Source organism: Nerophis ophidion, linkage group LG15 (assembly GCF_033978795.1).
Source record: "Nerophis ophidion isolate RoL-2023_Sa linkage group LG15, RoL_Noph_v1.0, whole genome shotgun sequence".
Lineage (NCBI taxonomy): Eukaryota > Metazoa > Chordata > Actinopteri > Syngnathiformes > Syngnathidae > Nerophis > Nerophis ophidion.
Window position 1 is genome coordinate 11,343,384 of NC_084625.1, and position 17,517 is coordinate 11,360,900.

Genomic DNA, 17,517 nt, shown 5'->3' on the forward strand with positions numbered 1-17,517 from the left:
ACCAGACCTTTCAATCAGGGTGCCATTCTGAATCATCCACACGTCACAGTAGGTTCTTGTCACCAACATCACAGCAATCAGGAGAAGGTATCCAGTCTGAGATGGCAACAAACACAACAGAGTTACTAAGGGTGCTCCACAAAATCGATCTCAAATCCAAACCACAATTTTCACTTATTTGGATTCTAAATTGATTCATTATTTTCGAGAATACCTTTTTTTTTTTGTTGAATTTTTTTAAGAATACATTTTTGGATTTTAACATGAACAACTATCATTGCTATTATAGTTTCTATTGATGGTGTTGTTTGTATTCATTTTTGGTTTTCCTTTTTATTGTATTTAAGTAGATTTATCTTCTCAATTGCTTTGTGAAATATTGCAAAGTTGGGATTGGGTCGGTGTTGTCGTACGTCCGCAGCCAAGAGGAGCTTTTGTAACCTGCATTAAAAATATTTTATATACCATATCATATAATGAGAAGTGCGTTGAATCGAGAATCTATTTTGAATCGAAGAGTCACCCCAAGAATCGGAATCAAATCGTGAGGTGCTTAAAGATTCCCACCTCTAAATAGTTATTGTAAAACACTGCAAATGATTAAGTTGTTAATTATTCTGCCCTTGCGTGTTCCACTAACTTCACAAGGGTTAAGAGCAAACATGTTTGACCTTGGCTTTTGGAACAGACTTATCTATTTTAGAGGGCTCTGTACTCGTGCACCATCTTAATGACATTGCTTTTCTAAATGCTTAACACGACCAAAAAAACACAAATATTATTAATTATATTAATTAATTTTCATGTCAATGAAAACTAATCTTTTAAAGTCATTTGCACATTTTAAAACAAAGCAAAAACATTGCATTGAGTCTTGCAACACTTTATAATAACTGAGGTGAAAGAACACTGCGCACTACGAATACAATAGTGTCTAAAAATACAAGGTCATTTTTAAATGGAACACTATTTTAGATAGCAAACAGGGAACACTGCTGCGAGTTGTCAAAAAACATTAACATTATTCAACGAGCACAGCGGTATTAAACATTAACATACTTTCTTCAAGTAAACGGCCCACATATGTGCTAGACACCAGGGATGCCTTATATATATATATATATATATATATCCATTTTCTACCGCTTATTCCCTTTCGGGGTCGCTGGCGCCTATCTCAGCTACAATCGCGACTTGTCCAGGGTGTACGTGCCTTCCGCCCGATTGTAGCTGAGATATATATATATATATATATAATATATATATATATATATATATATATATATATATATATATATATATATATATATATATATATATATATACATATATATATATTATATACATATACATACACAAACACAAACAAACAAACAAACACACAGGAGAGGACATTTAAAAAAAATTAAAAAATCGAATTTTGATTAAGAATCAATACAAATAAAAATCGCGATCAACATACTACAATTATAGAGCCCTCCCGATACTAGAGTTTAATATTTATTTGCGTACAATGTGCAGTTATACATTTTTGTTTACAGAACTATTTTATTTAAGACAGAAGTATTGCCTCTCAGAGAAGCTTCTTGTAGTTTGTTTTTATTTTTTATAATTTGTATATTAATTTATACAAAGTGCAGTCTATATCTTTTCTAAAAAGAATAACAAAGCGCTTTGAGTACCTTGAAGGTAGAAAAGCGCTATACAAGTATAACCCATTTATCATTTATTTATTTAACAATGATTTTTTTTTTTTGTTGCTAAAAGTAGGATGCAGCATATGTTCATGCCATGTGTGCCTGTCGGGTGTGGCATTGTTTGTCTCCTTTCAAACTACTAGTTTATGGTTAAATAAAAGCAAAACGTTTGGAAGTAGTCTCGGTCATTTGCATTTATTAGTTTCTTTAAAATCTAAGTGAAAAAAAAACACTTAGGGAAAGAAATCATAAATCTTATTTTTGGTAAAAAAAAAAAAAACTCTTTGAGATTTCATTTTCAGGCTATAACGCCCAGGACTACCAGTGGACCTGAGACTGGGGTGAGGGATCACCCTGAGCACACATCCAAGATACCAAAGGAGTGGCTTTCAGACGATCCTGTAAATGTCAGACCCGTGGAACATCTCTTTAGCTATAAGGCTGTCCCTAAGCTGCCCATCAAACATGTCTTCAAGGGGTTTGATTGATTGATTGAGACTTTGTCTAGTAGATTGCAGAGTACAGTACATATTATGCACAATTGACCACTAAATGGTAACACCCGAATAAGTTTTTCAACTTGTTTAAGTCGGGGTTCACGTTAATCAATTAATGGTAATGGGAACAGCACTTTTTGTGGCATTATGCCTATCATTCACAATCCTTCTGTAAAACAAGAACACGTGTCTTTCTTTTTTTATGCATTCCAAGTCGTAAAATACGGCAAGTAGGAGGTGGCTAACAATGCAGCTAACGGGAGTACACTATCCCAACCATAAATCCCTCTAAAAACATCCAAAAAGCACCAACAATACTCCAATTACATCTCGTCTCCTGAATACTAAAAACAACTTTTTTTTATTTTTCGGAGTATAAGTCGCTCCGGAGTATAAGTCCCATCTGCCGAAAATGCATAATAATGAAGAAAAAAACATATAAGTCGCAATGGAGTATAAGTCGCATTTTTGGTGGAAATGTATTTGATAAAACCCAACACCAAGAATAGACATTTGAAAGGCAATTTAAAATAAATAAAGAATAGTGAACAACAGGCTGAATAAGTGTACGTTATATGAGGCATAAATAACCAACTGAGAAGGTGCCTGGTATGTTAACGTAACATATTATGGTAAGAGTCATTCAAGTAACTCCAACATATAGAAAATGCTATAAGTTTACCAAACAATCTGTCACTCCTAATCGCTAAATTCGATGAAATCTTATATGTCTAGTCTCTTACGTGAATGAGCTAAATAATCCATCCATCCATCTATTTTCTACCGCTTATTCCCTTTTGAGGTTGCGGGGGGCGCTGGCGCCTATCTCAGCTACAATCGGGCAGAAGGCGGTGTACACCCTGGACAAGTCGCCACCTCACCACAGGGCCAACACAGAGACAGACAACATTCACACTCATATTCACACACTAGGGCCAATTTAGTGTTGCCAATCAACCTATCCCCAGGTGCATGTCTTTGGAAGTGGGAGGAAGCCGGAGTACCCGGAGGGAACCCACGCATTCACGGGGAGAACATGCAAACTCCGCACAGAAAGTTCCCGAGCCTGGATTTGAACCCAGGACTGCAGGGACTTCGTATTGTGAGGCAGACGCATTAACCCCTCTTCCACCGTGAAGCTAAATAATATTATTTGATATTTTACGGTAATGTGTTAATAATTTCCAACATAAGTCGCTCCTGAATATAAGTCGCACCCCCGGCCAAACTATGAAAAAAACTGCGACTTATAGTCCGAAAAATACGGTATTAGCGATATTGTATTAGCAGACAAACTATTTTTAGCTGCGCCGTGATCACAGAGAGCTAACCAGGCTATGTGGCTATAGTGAAGTATTGAGCTGCTGCATCGCCTCTAATTTAGTGAAAGTTAATTCTAGATTAGAAATCATGCCTGTCACCTGGATAGTAGAAGTGTGTAGACATAGTTTTGGTCAACTTTAAAATTCAATATAGACCTGAAGAAATTGTGAGAAAGACACGAAAAGACGGTCGTTTGCGTCACTTTTTTTAAAAACATTTTTTTTTTTACATGAGCAATGAAGACTATGAGAATTCATCATCTAAACATGAAACACGTCTTGGGCTGAAAGATATAAACATCCCATCAGTCGGCATACAAGTGAGAGCAAAAATTGTACAGTAAGGTATAGTTTTATTATGTTTTTAGTTTGTATTTCTTAACAATTAGCAATGCTGCTACATGATGCTGAGGGTTTCACTAAAGCTGGATTTACTTATTACTCAGATTGTAAAACTTGTAGATCAGTGGTGTTCAAACTACGGTCCATGGCCCAAGTGTGGCCCTCCAGCCTCTTCAATTTGGCATGCGAGACATCATGATTTCAACAAAAAAATCGCACTGTGGAGTGCTTTCAAATTAATCTTAACTACCAAGCGGTCTATGAATGCTACACATTTGCTGACACCTTGTTGACAATGTGGGACAATCCGAACAATGACCCTTGATGGTACTTTGAAATAATAGCACAGCATTCATTTATATGACACAATCTAAACAATCGTCTCTAGTCATGGTGATGGTGCAAACAAAACAAAAAAAATTGCAACCAACATAAAGGTCAACACACATGGTCACACAAAACACAACCTGCTCACTGAACAATGCGGATACTATGAAAACTGTCAAAACACTATAACATTTTTTTTTAATTACACTCATTTAAATCCATTACAGTACATAATGATAAAAATGAAAAACTCTCTCTTCACTTATCCAATTTTGTCGCATTTTAGCCTCTTGATATTTCTGATTAATTACAAAACTTTAATAAGGTTGTGACGTAAGTAAACAACATAAAGAGTCAAACTTTCACATAACATTTATATTAATTATATATATCCATAATTTATATATTATTTACATATATATATATATATATATATAATATACATATTATTTATACATAAATATACTGTATATATATATATACACACACAGTGGGGCACAAAAGTATTTAGTCAGCCACCGATTGTGCAAGTTCTCCCACTTAAAAAGATGACAGAGGTCTGTAATTTTCATCATAGGTACACTTCAACTGTGAGAGACAGAATATGAAAAAAAAATCCAGGAATTCACATTGTAGGAATTTTAAAGAATTTGTAAATGATGGTGGAAAATAAGTATTTGGTCAACCATTGAAAGCTCTCACTGATGGAAGGAGGTTTTGGCTCAAAATCTCACGATACATGGCCTCATTCATTCTTTCCTTAACACGGATCAATCGTCCTGTCCCCTTAGCAGAAAAACAGCCCCAAAGCATGATGTTTCCACCCCCATGCTTCACAGAAGGTTTGGTGTTCTTGGCATGCAACTCAGTATTCTTCTTCCTCCAAACACGACGAGTTGAGTTTATACCAAAAAGTTCTATTTTGGTTTCATCTGACCACATGACATTCTGCCAATCCTCTGCTGTATCATCCATGTATCCATTTTGGTATAAACTCAACTCGTCGTGTTTGGAGGAAAAAGAATACTGAGTTGCATCCCAAGAACACCACACCTACTGTGAAGCATGGGGGTGGAAACATTTTGCTTTGGAGCTGTTTTTCTGCTAAGGGGACACGACGATTGATCCGTGTTAAGGAAAGAATGAATGGGGCCATGTATCGTGAGATTTTGAGCCAAAACCTCCTTCCATCAGTGAGAGCTTTCAATGGTTGACCAAATACTTATTTTCCACCATAATTTACAAATAAATTCTTACAATGTGAATTCCTGGATTTTTTTTTCCACATTCTGTCCCTCACAGTTGAAGTGTACCTATGATGAAAATTACAGACCTCTGTCATCATTTTAAGTGGGAAAACTTGCACAATCGGTGGCTGACTAAATACTTTTTTGCCCTACTGTATGTATGTATATGTATACACACACATGTACGCACACTTTACTTTACATCAGGGGTCTCAAACTCAATTTGCTTGGGGCCCACTGGATGCAAAGTCTGGGTGAGGCTGGGCCGCAAGAAAAGATTTCTTAAAAAAAATATTTTTAAATGTCTTTATTTTTATTTTCAACACATAATAAAATCAAAATATAAATGAACAAAATAAGAATGAAGAAATGTGAGACAATGCAAATTAAATAAAAAACAGAAACAAATAACGGTTTGATTTGGTCCAGGTTATCAGTGACTGTTATTACTGACAGACAGGTGTCGCGGTGTGACTGCAGCCAGGCAAGTAAGAAAACCCTCGTCTCCATGGCAACGTCTCATTTGCCGCTTTTCCACTAACGCAGGGGTAGGCAACCCAGAACGTTGAACGAGCCATTTTGGACCCAAATAACACAACGCTGTCAAGCGCCATTCATATAAAACTCACGGGCCGCACTAACATTAAACTTTCATATTAAGGCGGGGGCCGCAAACTAACGTTGCGTGGGCCGCAATTGGCCCGCGTGTCTGAGACCCCTGTTTTACATGCTGTCAGCTTTTGGACCCCGGACAATTTTTTTTAAACCCAGTGCAGCCCACAAGACAAATATTTTGGATACCCCTGATGTAGATCAACCTCCGTATATTCCAGCTCAAGAAATTAAGTTTCTGGATCATCATTTGTCCCAAAGTAGTTGTTGTCTCTCGTGAGGTCTGTCACAATTAGTAGTGTTCGTTGTTGAAAGAAACAACATTGTGATGCGCGCTGTCAAATCGATGCGCCGCCGTATGCTTAAAATGAGCAAAATACATCAATATTACATAGGACTGTTAGTGCATTACATAAATACTTACAGTGTGTATATAAAACCTTGATGTTTTTAAAAAAATATATTTTTATGGAGCGCTTTTTAGACGGAATTGTACGAATCTCCATTACCTCTATTGTTAGCCACCTTTTGCTAGCAGTTATTTACTAGTTAAAATATTTATTAAAATAAAAACATATGTGTGCTTGTCTTACATAAGAATTGTGAATGATAAACAAAATTCCAAAAAGTGCACTTTTACCATTTTAAGGTTAAAATATGCTTTTATCATACCTCCTTGCAAAACACACGAGGAACCATAATTCGCAAAATCTGTAGAATTCGCAAGAAGAAAATCTTGTCCACTGCAGCACGGTCTTTTTTGCCATCCTTCTGTACGGGAGACATCATGCTCAGAATTAGAACTATATTAGGATTACTTGAGATGTTTTGCTTGTTCGAAAAAAACATACCTCAAAGTTTACCACCAAGTCCGTTCCTGGTTTTGGGCTGCAGAGAAAGAACAAAAGGTAAGTGAAACAGCTGAGAATCTTCCAGATCTTGAATATTCTAGAAATAAGTAACCATAAACATCGCCTTGTTGGGAAAAAAAAAAGTTTTTAAATCTTCACTCTGTGTTAAGCGTGTTCATGACTGCAATACAAAGCCAACACCTGGAACACGGGTGTCAACTTATTTTCATTGAGGGCCACATCGCAGAAGGCGGCCGCTTAACAGAGAATAATATGTGAACTTGCCAATGCATTTGATTATTAAATATATATATTTACGTACACTGTAAAATCGTTTTTACAATAAAAAACTGGAAACGCAGTCAAAAGAATTTTAAATATATTTTATTTAATGGAAAAAACTGAGCTTAGTTGCAAGAATTGTACTGTACAATTTACGGTGTTTTTTTATAACATTTTACTGAAAAAGTAAAAACAGTACTACCTTTTTTTTTTTAATTCTTGCAATTTAGCTGCCAGTTTTTTTACTGTAAAAAACTAAATCCCATTTTTCCATTTACAGTAAAGTGTAAACAATTGCATGTGGAACATTTTGCTGTGGAAGTTCAAAGGACAAATACATTTAGCCACGGTTTTTACGTTCAATTTTCAGCAGGGCACATACATGGCGTGGTGGGCTAACTTTAAAAGATGTGGCTGGCTACATAAAATGATGTGGTGGGCCACAATAAAATTAAATGGCATTCAACAAAATGATGTGGCTGGCCACATTCAAATTATATGTATAATAAAGTGGCAGCCAACAACAAAATGATGTTTTGGGGAGCCACATAAAATTATGTGGTCGGCCACATAAAAAAGATGTGGCAGGCCACATAAAATAGATATGGTAAGCCACATAAAAGTATGTGGTGGGCAACAGTAAAATGTTGTGGCTGGCCATGATAAAATGATACAGCAGACCGTACATAATAAAGTGGCGGTCCATGACAAAGTGATGTGGATGTCCACATATAATGATGTGGCTGGCCACGTAAAATAGCTGTGGCTGGTCACATTAAAATGGCGTGGCGGGCCTCAATATAATGATATGGTGGACCATATTTAATAAAGTGACAGCCCACAATAAAATGATGTGGCGGACTGCATATAATAAAGTGGCGTTCCACAACAAAATGATGTGGCGGCATAATAAAATGATACAGAAGACCGTACATAATAAAGTGGCGGTCCATGTCAAAATGATGTGGATGTCAACATATAATGATGTGGCTGGCCACATAAAATAGCTGTGGCTTGTCACATTAAAATGGAGTGGCGGGCCTCAATATAATGATATGGTGGACCATATTTAATAAAGTGACAGCCCACAATAGAATGATGTGGCGGACCGCATATAATAAAGTGGCGTTCCACAACAAAATGATGTGGTGGGGCATAATGAAATGATACGGCAGACCGTACATAATAAAGTGGCAATCCATGTCAAAATGATGTGGATGTCAACATATAATGATGTGGCTGGCCACATAAAATAGCTGTGGCTGGTCACATTAAAATGGCGTGGCGGGCCTCAATATAATGATATGGTGGACCATATTTAATAAAGTGACAGCCCACAATAGAATGATGTGGCGGACCGCATAGAATAAAGTGGCGTTCCACAACAAAATGACGTGGCGGGGCATGATAAAATGATATGGCAGACCATATATGATAAAGTGGCGGTCCACGGCAACATGATGTGGCAAACCAAAATAAAATGATGTGGACAACCACAAATAATGGATGTGGCTGGTCACATAAAATAGCTGTGGCTGGTCACATTAACAGCCTCAATAAAATGATATGGCGGACCATATTTAATAAAGTGACAGCCCACAATAAAATGATGTGGCGCACCACATATAGTAAAGCAGCGGTTCACTACAAAATGATGTAGCTATCCACAACAAAATGATATGGCAGATCAGATATGATAAAGTGGCGGTCCACGACAAAATGATGTGGCGAACCAAAATAAAATGATGTGGACAACCACATATAACGGAGGTGGCTGGCCACATAAAATAGCGGTGGCTGGTCACATTAACAGCCTCAATAAAATGATATGGCGGACCATATTTAATAAAGTGACAGCCCACAATAAAATGATGTGGCGCACCACATATAGTAAAGCAGCGGTTCACTACAAAATGATGTAGCTATCCACAACAAAATGATATGGCAGATCAGATATGATAAAGTGGCGGTCCACGACAAAATGATGTGGCGAACCAAAATAAAATGATGTGGACAACCACATATAACGGAGGTGGCTGGCCACATAAAATAGCGGTGGCGGGCCACATTAGAAGTATATGGCTGGCCACGGTAAAATGAAATGGCAATTCACAACAAAATGATGTCGTGGGCCTCAACAAAATTATATGGCGGACCATATTTAATAAAGTGGCGGTCCACAACATATGACACACAGAATTATGTGACGGTCCTCAATAACACGATATGGTGGACCTTATGTAATAAAGTGGCGGTCCACAACATAAAATTGCTTGGCAGGCCACACAGAATTTTGTGACGGCCCTCAATAAAATGATATGGGGGACCATATGTTATAAAGTGGCGGTCCACAACAAAATGATGTGGCAGGCCACAAAAAAAGATTTGGCGGACCACAATAAAGGGGCAGTAAACAACCACAACAAAATAATGTAGCGTATCACATATAATAAATGATAAATGGCTTGTACTTGTATAGCGCTTTTCTACCTTCAAGGTACTCAAAGCGCTTTGACACTACTTCCACATTTACCCATTCACACACACATTCACACACTGATGGAGGGAGCTGCCATGCAAGGCGCTAACCAGCACCTATCAGGAGCAAGAGTGAAGTGTCTTGCTCAGGACACAACGGACGTGACGAGGTTGGTACTAGGTGGGGATTGAACCAGGGACCCTTGGGTTGCGTACGGCCACTCTATCCCACTGCGCCACGCCGTCCCATAAATGAGGTGGAGGACCACATAAAATGTTGTGGCGGGCAGATTTGGCCCCTGGACCTTGAATTTGACACCTGTGCCATAAGTGTGATGTTAGAAATTCGTTAACATGAAGTTCATTGTCATAACTGTTCTGTAACTTTGCCTATTTGTAACTATGTGAACCCTTTTAATTTATTTCATTCTATTATTTTCTTGTTATTATCTATCACTTTTGTATAATTGCCAATGTGTATTATACCAGTGGTTCTCAACCTTTTTTCAGTCATGTACCCCCTGTGAAATTTTTTTTAATTCAAGTACCCACAAATCAGAGCAAAGCCTATTTAGAGATGGATGGATGGATGGATGGATGGATGGATGGATGGATGGATGGATGGATGGATGGATGGATGGATGGATGGATGGATGGATGGATGGATGGATGGATGGATGGATGGATGGATGGATGGATGGATGGATGGATGGATGGATGGATGGATGGATGGATGGATGGATGGATGGATGGATGGATGGATGGATGGATGGATGGATGGATGGATTCAAGTGATTCAATTATAAATAGAGATTTCTACACATAGAAGTAATCATCAACTTAAAGTGCCCTCTTCGGGGATTGTAATAGAGATCCATCTGGATTCATCAACTTCATTCTAAACATTTCTTCACAAAAAAAGAAATCATTGACATCAATATTTATGGAACATGTCCACAAAAATCTAGCGGTCAGCACTGAATAAAAGTAATAAGCAGTAGAAAATGGATGGATAATTGCATTTCTTTTCACAGTTTATGAACTTACATTCATATTTTGTTGAAGTATTATTCAATAAATATATTTATAAAGGATGTTTAAATATTTTTAAAAAATCTCACGTACCCCTTGGCATACCTTCAAGTACCCCAGGGGTACGCGTACCCCCATTTGAGAACCCCTGTATTATACCTTAATTTTTTTTTATTTTCTTCTTGTAATTATGCTATTGTGATCAGACAATTTCCCTTGGTAATCAATAAAGTTGGTCTAATTTTAAGACAAAAATGCCAATATTCCAAAAGGTAAAAATAAAAGTGCATATTTTATGATGTGTTGGAGAAGTTGAAAATAGACACTTTGGTGATACTGATAATAATTTGGTGATATGAGAGTTTCGATAATGCAGCATATGACCTTTGGCAGACAGTGAACTACAGCATGTTTGCTTAGTGTTGGATTTAAAAACTAGGGCAAGTTTGCCCTACATTAAACTGGGTTTGGGTATAGGGAGTTCACATTAATTTAATCATAAACCACACTTATTTGTCAATGTTTTAATACAAATTCGAGCTAATGTATTGTAGCTACAGGACACACTTCAAGGTAGTCAACGGTAAAGTGAATAAACACTACAATGTGTTATTGTTAATGTTATTGTGGGGGTATTGCAATGGGAATATTTTAGATAAGCATAATATAATATAAAAAAAATAATAAAAAAATCTCAGTTGTGGAGTTTTGATCTTGCGGCTCGTTGGCACCTGTCTGTCAAAGTCGCCGAGCCCCGACACTCGCCAGACAAAGACAATATATTTCCTTTCCCACTCACCAGTTCTTCGAAGACCGTCGTCGTCTGTTCTTCAGCAGGTAGAGCAGGAGCAGTAAACCACCTGCTATGGAGGAGTTCTTCGCAGTGACATATTTACTGAAGGCCGCCATCTTTCTAACAGCGCTTCGCTCCTCTGCGGCTCGGAAGACTTCCAGAGATCTTCGTGACGAACAAGATGAGTCAATTGATTCAAAAACAGACACAGCGGGCAAAAAAGTTGTTACAATTTAGCGTCGCTGACGTTGGTAATTCCTTTGAGTCGTTCACCCAGGCGCCGCCACAATAATGGCACGCAAGACGTTATATAAAATGCCGGTGACATAATGTTATATTAGCAATGCTGAAATAAACGTATCTTTTTTCATAGACCATCTCTGTTGGCATGAAAGATTGGCATTCTGGGAGATTGGAACTGTTCTTCTTCATCGTAAAAAAACAAACCAGATGCATTTGGCTGCACTACTGCCACTCACTGGTAGATATAAACCTACTCAGTGGCCTACAGTGGTTCACATCCTTTTTTCAGTGAACATTTTTTTAATTAAGGTACCCCCTAATCAGAGCAAATCATTTTTGGTTGAAAAAAAAGAGATAAAGAAGTAAAACACAGCACTATGTCATCAGTTTCTGATTTATTAAATTGTATAACGGTGCAAAATGTTGCTCATTTGTAGTGGTCTTTCTTGAACTATTTGGAAAAATATATCCATCCATCCATCCATTTTCTACCGCTTATTCCCTTTCGGGGTCGCGGGGGGCAATATATAAAAGTAATTAAAAACTTGTTGAAAAATATACAAGTGATTCAATTATAAATAAAGATTTCTACACATAGAAGTAATCATCAACTTAAAGTGCCCTCTTTGGGGATTGTAATAGAGATCCACCTGGATTCATCAACTTCATTTTAACATTTTTTCACAAAAAAATAAATCTTTAACATCAATATTTATGGAACATGTCCACAAAAAATCTAGCTGTTGTCACACCGCAGTGAGGGATGTCTTGTCTTGGGTTTTTCTGTCTTATGATTTGCATGTTTTAGTTTGAAAAGTAACTCTCCTCTCGTTTCAGGTCACTTGCCCTTCCTTTTGTGTCATCAGTCTGACATCATCCCTGTTCCCTGATTGTTTCCACCTGTTCCCTATTACCCTCATGTGTCTTATAAGCCCACTCCTCCCTTTGTTCTGTGCCAAATTGTTTCGTTTATTCGTGCTCTGTAGCGTCCATGTCCTTGCCTCGCCTCGTGCTTATGTTCCTTGATCCTGAATCCCTTCGTTACTATTTTGAGTTTTCCCTTCTTCCTCCTCAGCAGAGTGAGTTTTTGTTATTTAGTTTATTCAGCCGAAGTGGTGAGTTATCAGTTATTTTTTCATTCTTTCCCCAAATTTTGGAGAGACAATTTTTGTTAAAACTTTATTAGATTAGATAGTGTAGAATTTTTCATAGCTGTTGTTTCTTCCTCCTGTTGGAGCATTTTTTTGTTAATGTTTTATTTAAATATTCGGCGCCAATTATAGTTCGTCTTTGCTTTTGTGTTTTCCTCCGTTCGGAGTGATTTTCGGTTGGTCCTTTTTTGTTTGGAACCTTTTTTGCCAATTAGGTTTTTTTTTGGTTAATATTGATATTGTAATTCCTTGACTTTGGAGGTGAAAGAAAGCTATCAAAATAAAAGCCTGTCAAAGTTCCCTACTCTGAATCTGAGTCCTATCCTTTTTACCAAGCCTGACAGCTGTCAACACTGAATATTGCATTGTTGCATTTCTTTTCACAGTTTATGAACTTACATTCATATTTTGTTGAGGTATTATTAAATGTATATGTTTATAAAGGCTTTTTAAATTGTTGCTATTTTAGAATATTTTTTAAAAATCTCACGTACCCCTTGTCTTACCTTCAAGTACCCCCATGGGTACGCGTACCCCCATTTGAGAACCACTGGTTAAAGAGAGGAGAAAACAGGAAAAAAAAAAGAAAATTACATTTTTGAAACATAGTTTATCTTCATTTTCGACGCTTTAAAATTCAAAATTCCCTCGAAAAAAAGAAGAAAAAAAATAGCTATTTCGAACTTTTTGAAAAAATTTAAAAAAAAATTTATGGAACATCATTAGTAATTTTTCCTGATTAAGATTAATTTTAGAAATTTGATGACATGTTTTAAATAGGTTAAAATCCAATCTGCATTTGTCTGTCTGTGTTGGCCCTGCGATGAGGTGGCGACTTGTCCAGGGTGTACCCCGCCTTCCGCCCGATTGTAGCTGAGATAGGCGCCAACGCCCCCCGCGACCCCGAAAGGGAATAAGCGGTAGGAAATGGATGGATGGATGGATGGATATAACAAATTGGACCAAGCTATATTTCTAACAAACACAAATCATTATTTCTTCTAGATTTTCCAGAACAAACATTTTAGAAGACATTAAAAAGACTTTGAAATGAGATTTAAATTTGATTCTACAGATTTTCTAGATTTGCAAGAATATTTTTATTTTTATTTTAATCATAAGTTTGAAGAAATATTTCACAAATATTCTTCGTTGAAAAAACAGAAGCTAAAATGAAGAATTAAATTAAACTGTATTTATTATTCTTTACAATAAAAAAAATAATTTACTTGAACATTGATTTAAATCGTCAGGAAAGAAGAATGTTTAAAAATCCTGAAATCATTTTTAAGGTTGTTTTTTTTCTCTAAAATTGTCTTTCTGAAAGTTATAAGAAGCAAAGTAAAAAAATAAATGAATTTATTTAAACAAGTAAAGACCAAGTCTTTAAAATATTTTCTTGGATTTTAAAATTCTATTTGAGTTTTGTCTCTCAGAATTAAAAATGTAGAGCAAAGCAATACCAGCTTGATAGTAAATAAATAAAATTCAACAAATAGAGGCAGCTCACTGGTAAGTGCTGCTATTTGGGCTATTTTTAGAACAGGCCAGCGGGCGACTCATCTGGTCTTTCAAGGCGTTGGTGACCCCTGCCCTAATCAGAGCAAAGCATTTTTGGTTGAAAAAAGAGATAAAGAAGTAAAATACAGCACCCTACATAGAGGTTTTTGTTTCATGTGTCAAAGACATTCCTACTGGGAATTAGAAGCAGTTTTGTCTGCGTTTTCTTCCTAGGGAGCGTTAGAGCGCAATTTTGAGTTTTGGGGGTGTGGTTTTTTGATTAGATCGCAATTTTCGCCAGTCCTGATGTGTGTGTCCAATTTGGTGAGTTTAGAAGCATGTAAAGGGGGTCAAATTGCAGCTCAAAGAGGCAGCGGAATAATAATAAGGAATAAAGAATAATAATAAAATGCTAGAAATTCAATAGGGTCCTCTGTCCCAATTGGGACATCGGTCCCTAAAAACTAGAAGACAGTAATAGTTTTAGTGCAACAGTGCAAAATATTGCTCATTTGTAGTGGTCTTTCTTGAACTATTTGGAAAAAAAGAAATAAAAACAACTAAAAACTTGCTGAAAAATAAACAAGTGATTCAATTATTAATAAAGATTTCTACACATAGAAGTAATCATCAACTTAAAGTGCCATCTTTGGGAATTGTAATAAAGATCCATCTGGATTCATCAACTTCATTCTAAACATTTTTTCACCAAAAAAGAAATCTTTAACATCTATATTTATGGAACATGTCCACAAAAAATCTAGCTGTCAACACTGAATATTGCATTGTTGCATTTCTTTTCACATTTTATGAACTTACATTCATATTTTGTTGAAGTATTATTCGATAGATATATTTGTAAAGGATTTTTTAATTGTTGCTATTTTTAGAATATTTTTCAAAAATCTCACGTACCCCTTGGCATACCTTCAAATACCCCCAGGGGTACGCGTACCCCCATTTGAGAACCACTGCACTGGTAGATATAAACACATTGGAATTGATATTTTTGCTGTATGAGCAGGGGTATCCAAAGTGCGACCCGGGGGCCATTTGCGGCTCGCAGGTCATTTTTTAACGGCCCCACGGCACATTAAAAAATACTATGGAAAAAAATTCAAAACATCAAAAGTGGTATAAAAGAGCAAACAGGTGAAACGTAACAAGAACATGTTGCATTGTTGACTCTAATAACACAAAGCTGCCATGCAACCTGTTTCTTTCTTTAAAAAAAAAAATAGTGAATCAAAATTAATTATGAATTATTGACCAATTGAAGGCTCCAATTACGTCACATTAAATATTCCACTTTGAGATTATTTTTTGGGGCAAATGTTGAATATTTTGTGTTTGCCATATAAAAAACTGAGCAGTTTTTTTTTTAAAGAATGGCCTAAAACGAACAAACAAAAACATAAACAAAAAAAAATTGGCTTTTAGTGGTTAGTGTCCGCCCTGAGAGTAGTAGGTTGTGAGTTCAAATCCTGGCCGAGTCATACCAAAGACTATAAAAATGGGACTCATTCCTTTCCTGCTTGGCACTCGGTATCAATGGTTGGAATTGGGGGTTAAATCACCAAAAATGATTCCCGGGCGCGGCACCACTGCTGCTCACTGCTCCCCTCACCTCCCAGGGGGTGATCAAGGGTGATTGGTCAACTGCAGAGAATAATTTCTCCACACCTAGAGTGTGTGTGACAATCATTGATACTTTAACTTTGAATTTGATCTCGAGACCATTGTGTTAAAAGTAAACAGTAAAAAAAAAAATTATAATTTATTTTTTAACACTTTAATGCAGGGGTCGGGAACCTTTTTGGCCGAGAGAGCCATGAAAGCCAAATATTTTAAAATGTATTTCCGCGAGAGCCATATAATAGTTTTTAACAATGAATGCCTGCATTTTTTAGTTAGACCAACATTTTTTAAGTATTTTAGGTCTCTTATTCTTCTTAATAACATTGTTATTCTGAAGCTAACCAATAATAAATCAAATACTTCTTATCATCAATGCGACTTCTTGAACAGGTGCGGTAGAAAGCGGATATTTTGACACTTTGATTACCAGTGTAATTATGTAGGAAGGTAAGTATTGTTATTGCCCAAGTACAACACAATTTGTTGATTGACTGATTGATTTGATTAGACAAACAAACAATGTTTAGGGTCACAGAACAGCTATGGGGAGGGAAAAAAAACTCCAGCGCAAAGCATATGTACGTATCACAACATACAACTCCAGACTTGCAACAGAGGGGAGGTAGTGGGGGGCTACGGTGGCGGGCTGCAGCTCTTCAGGCACTTCCCAAGTTTCCATCACCCCTAAGGGATTCGCGTCAAGGGCGTTGGATGAATTATTCATTACTAATCGTGTTAAGCAATGTCAGCTAAGATTTATCTTGAGAGCCAGGTGCAGTCATCTGGCTCTAGAGCCATAGGTTCCCTACCCCTGCTTTAATGAGTAGGACCCTTTTGGATCAGTGTGTTTTGTTTTTAATTGTCATTGCACAAAAAATAAGAGTGAATTAAAATCTATGGTGTTATGAGTTGTTGACCTTTTTCCGACTCCAATTATTATATAATCTCAAACATTCTACTTAAAAATGTTATTGGGTGAAAATATTGCATATTTTGTTTTTTTCAATAAAAAAAACGTGGTTTTCTTTGTCAAAAAGGGCATACAACTTAAATCTTTAAAAACGTCATATTGACAGATAGACCTGATCTAGAGATTTAAAACTTGAATAATAATAAAAAATAATAATGGGGGTACTTGAAGGTATGCCAAGGGGTACGTGAGATTTTTTTTAAAAAATATTCTAAAAATAGCAACAATTCAAAAAACCTTTATAAATATATTTATTGAATAACACTTCAACACAATATGAATGTAAGTTCATAAAGTGTGAAAATAAATGCAACAATGCAATATTCAGTGTTGACAGCTAGATATTTTGTGGACATGTTCCATAAATATTGATGTCAAAGATTTCTTGTTTTGTGAAGAAATGTTTACAATTAAGTTCATGGATCCAGATGGATCTCTATTACAATCCCCAAAGAGGGCACTTTAAGTTGATGATTACTTCTATGTGTAGAAATCTTTATTCATAATTGAATCACTTGTTTATTTTTCAACAAGT

General features: G+C 36.5%; 1 protein-coding gene across 1 annotated transcript in view; it reads right to left on the reverse strand.

Moving 5' to 3' along the window:
• abcd3a (ATP-binding cassette, sub-family D (ALD), member 3a) overlaps positions 1 to 11,760 on the reverse strand; it is a 42,936-nt gene extending 31,176 nt beyond the window's left edge. The window contains exons 1-4 of the mRNA XM_061921514.1: positions 11,487 to 11,760; positions 6,896 to 6,932; positions 6,717 to 6,815; positions 8 to 96 (exon numbers count right to left, since the gene is read on the reverse strand). Of these exons, the coding sequence (XP_061777498.1) occupies positions 8 to 96; positions 6,717 to 6,815; positions 6,896 to 6,932; positions 11,487 to 11,596 (335 nt within the window). The 5' untranslated portion in view covers positions 11,597 to 11,760. The remainder of the gene's footprint in view (positions 1 to 7; positions 97 to 6,716; positions 6,816 to 6,895; positions 6,933 to 11,486) is intronic.
• Positions 11,761 to 17,517: the final 5,757 nt, after the last annotated feature.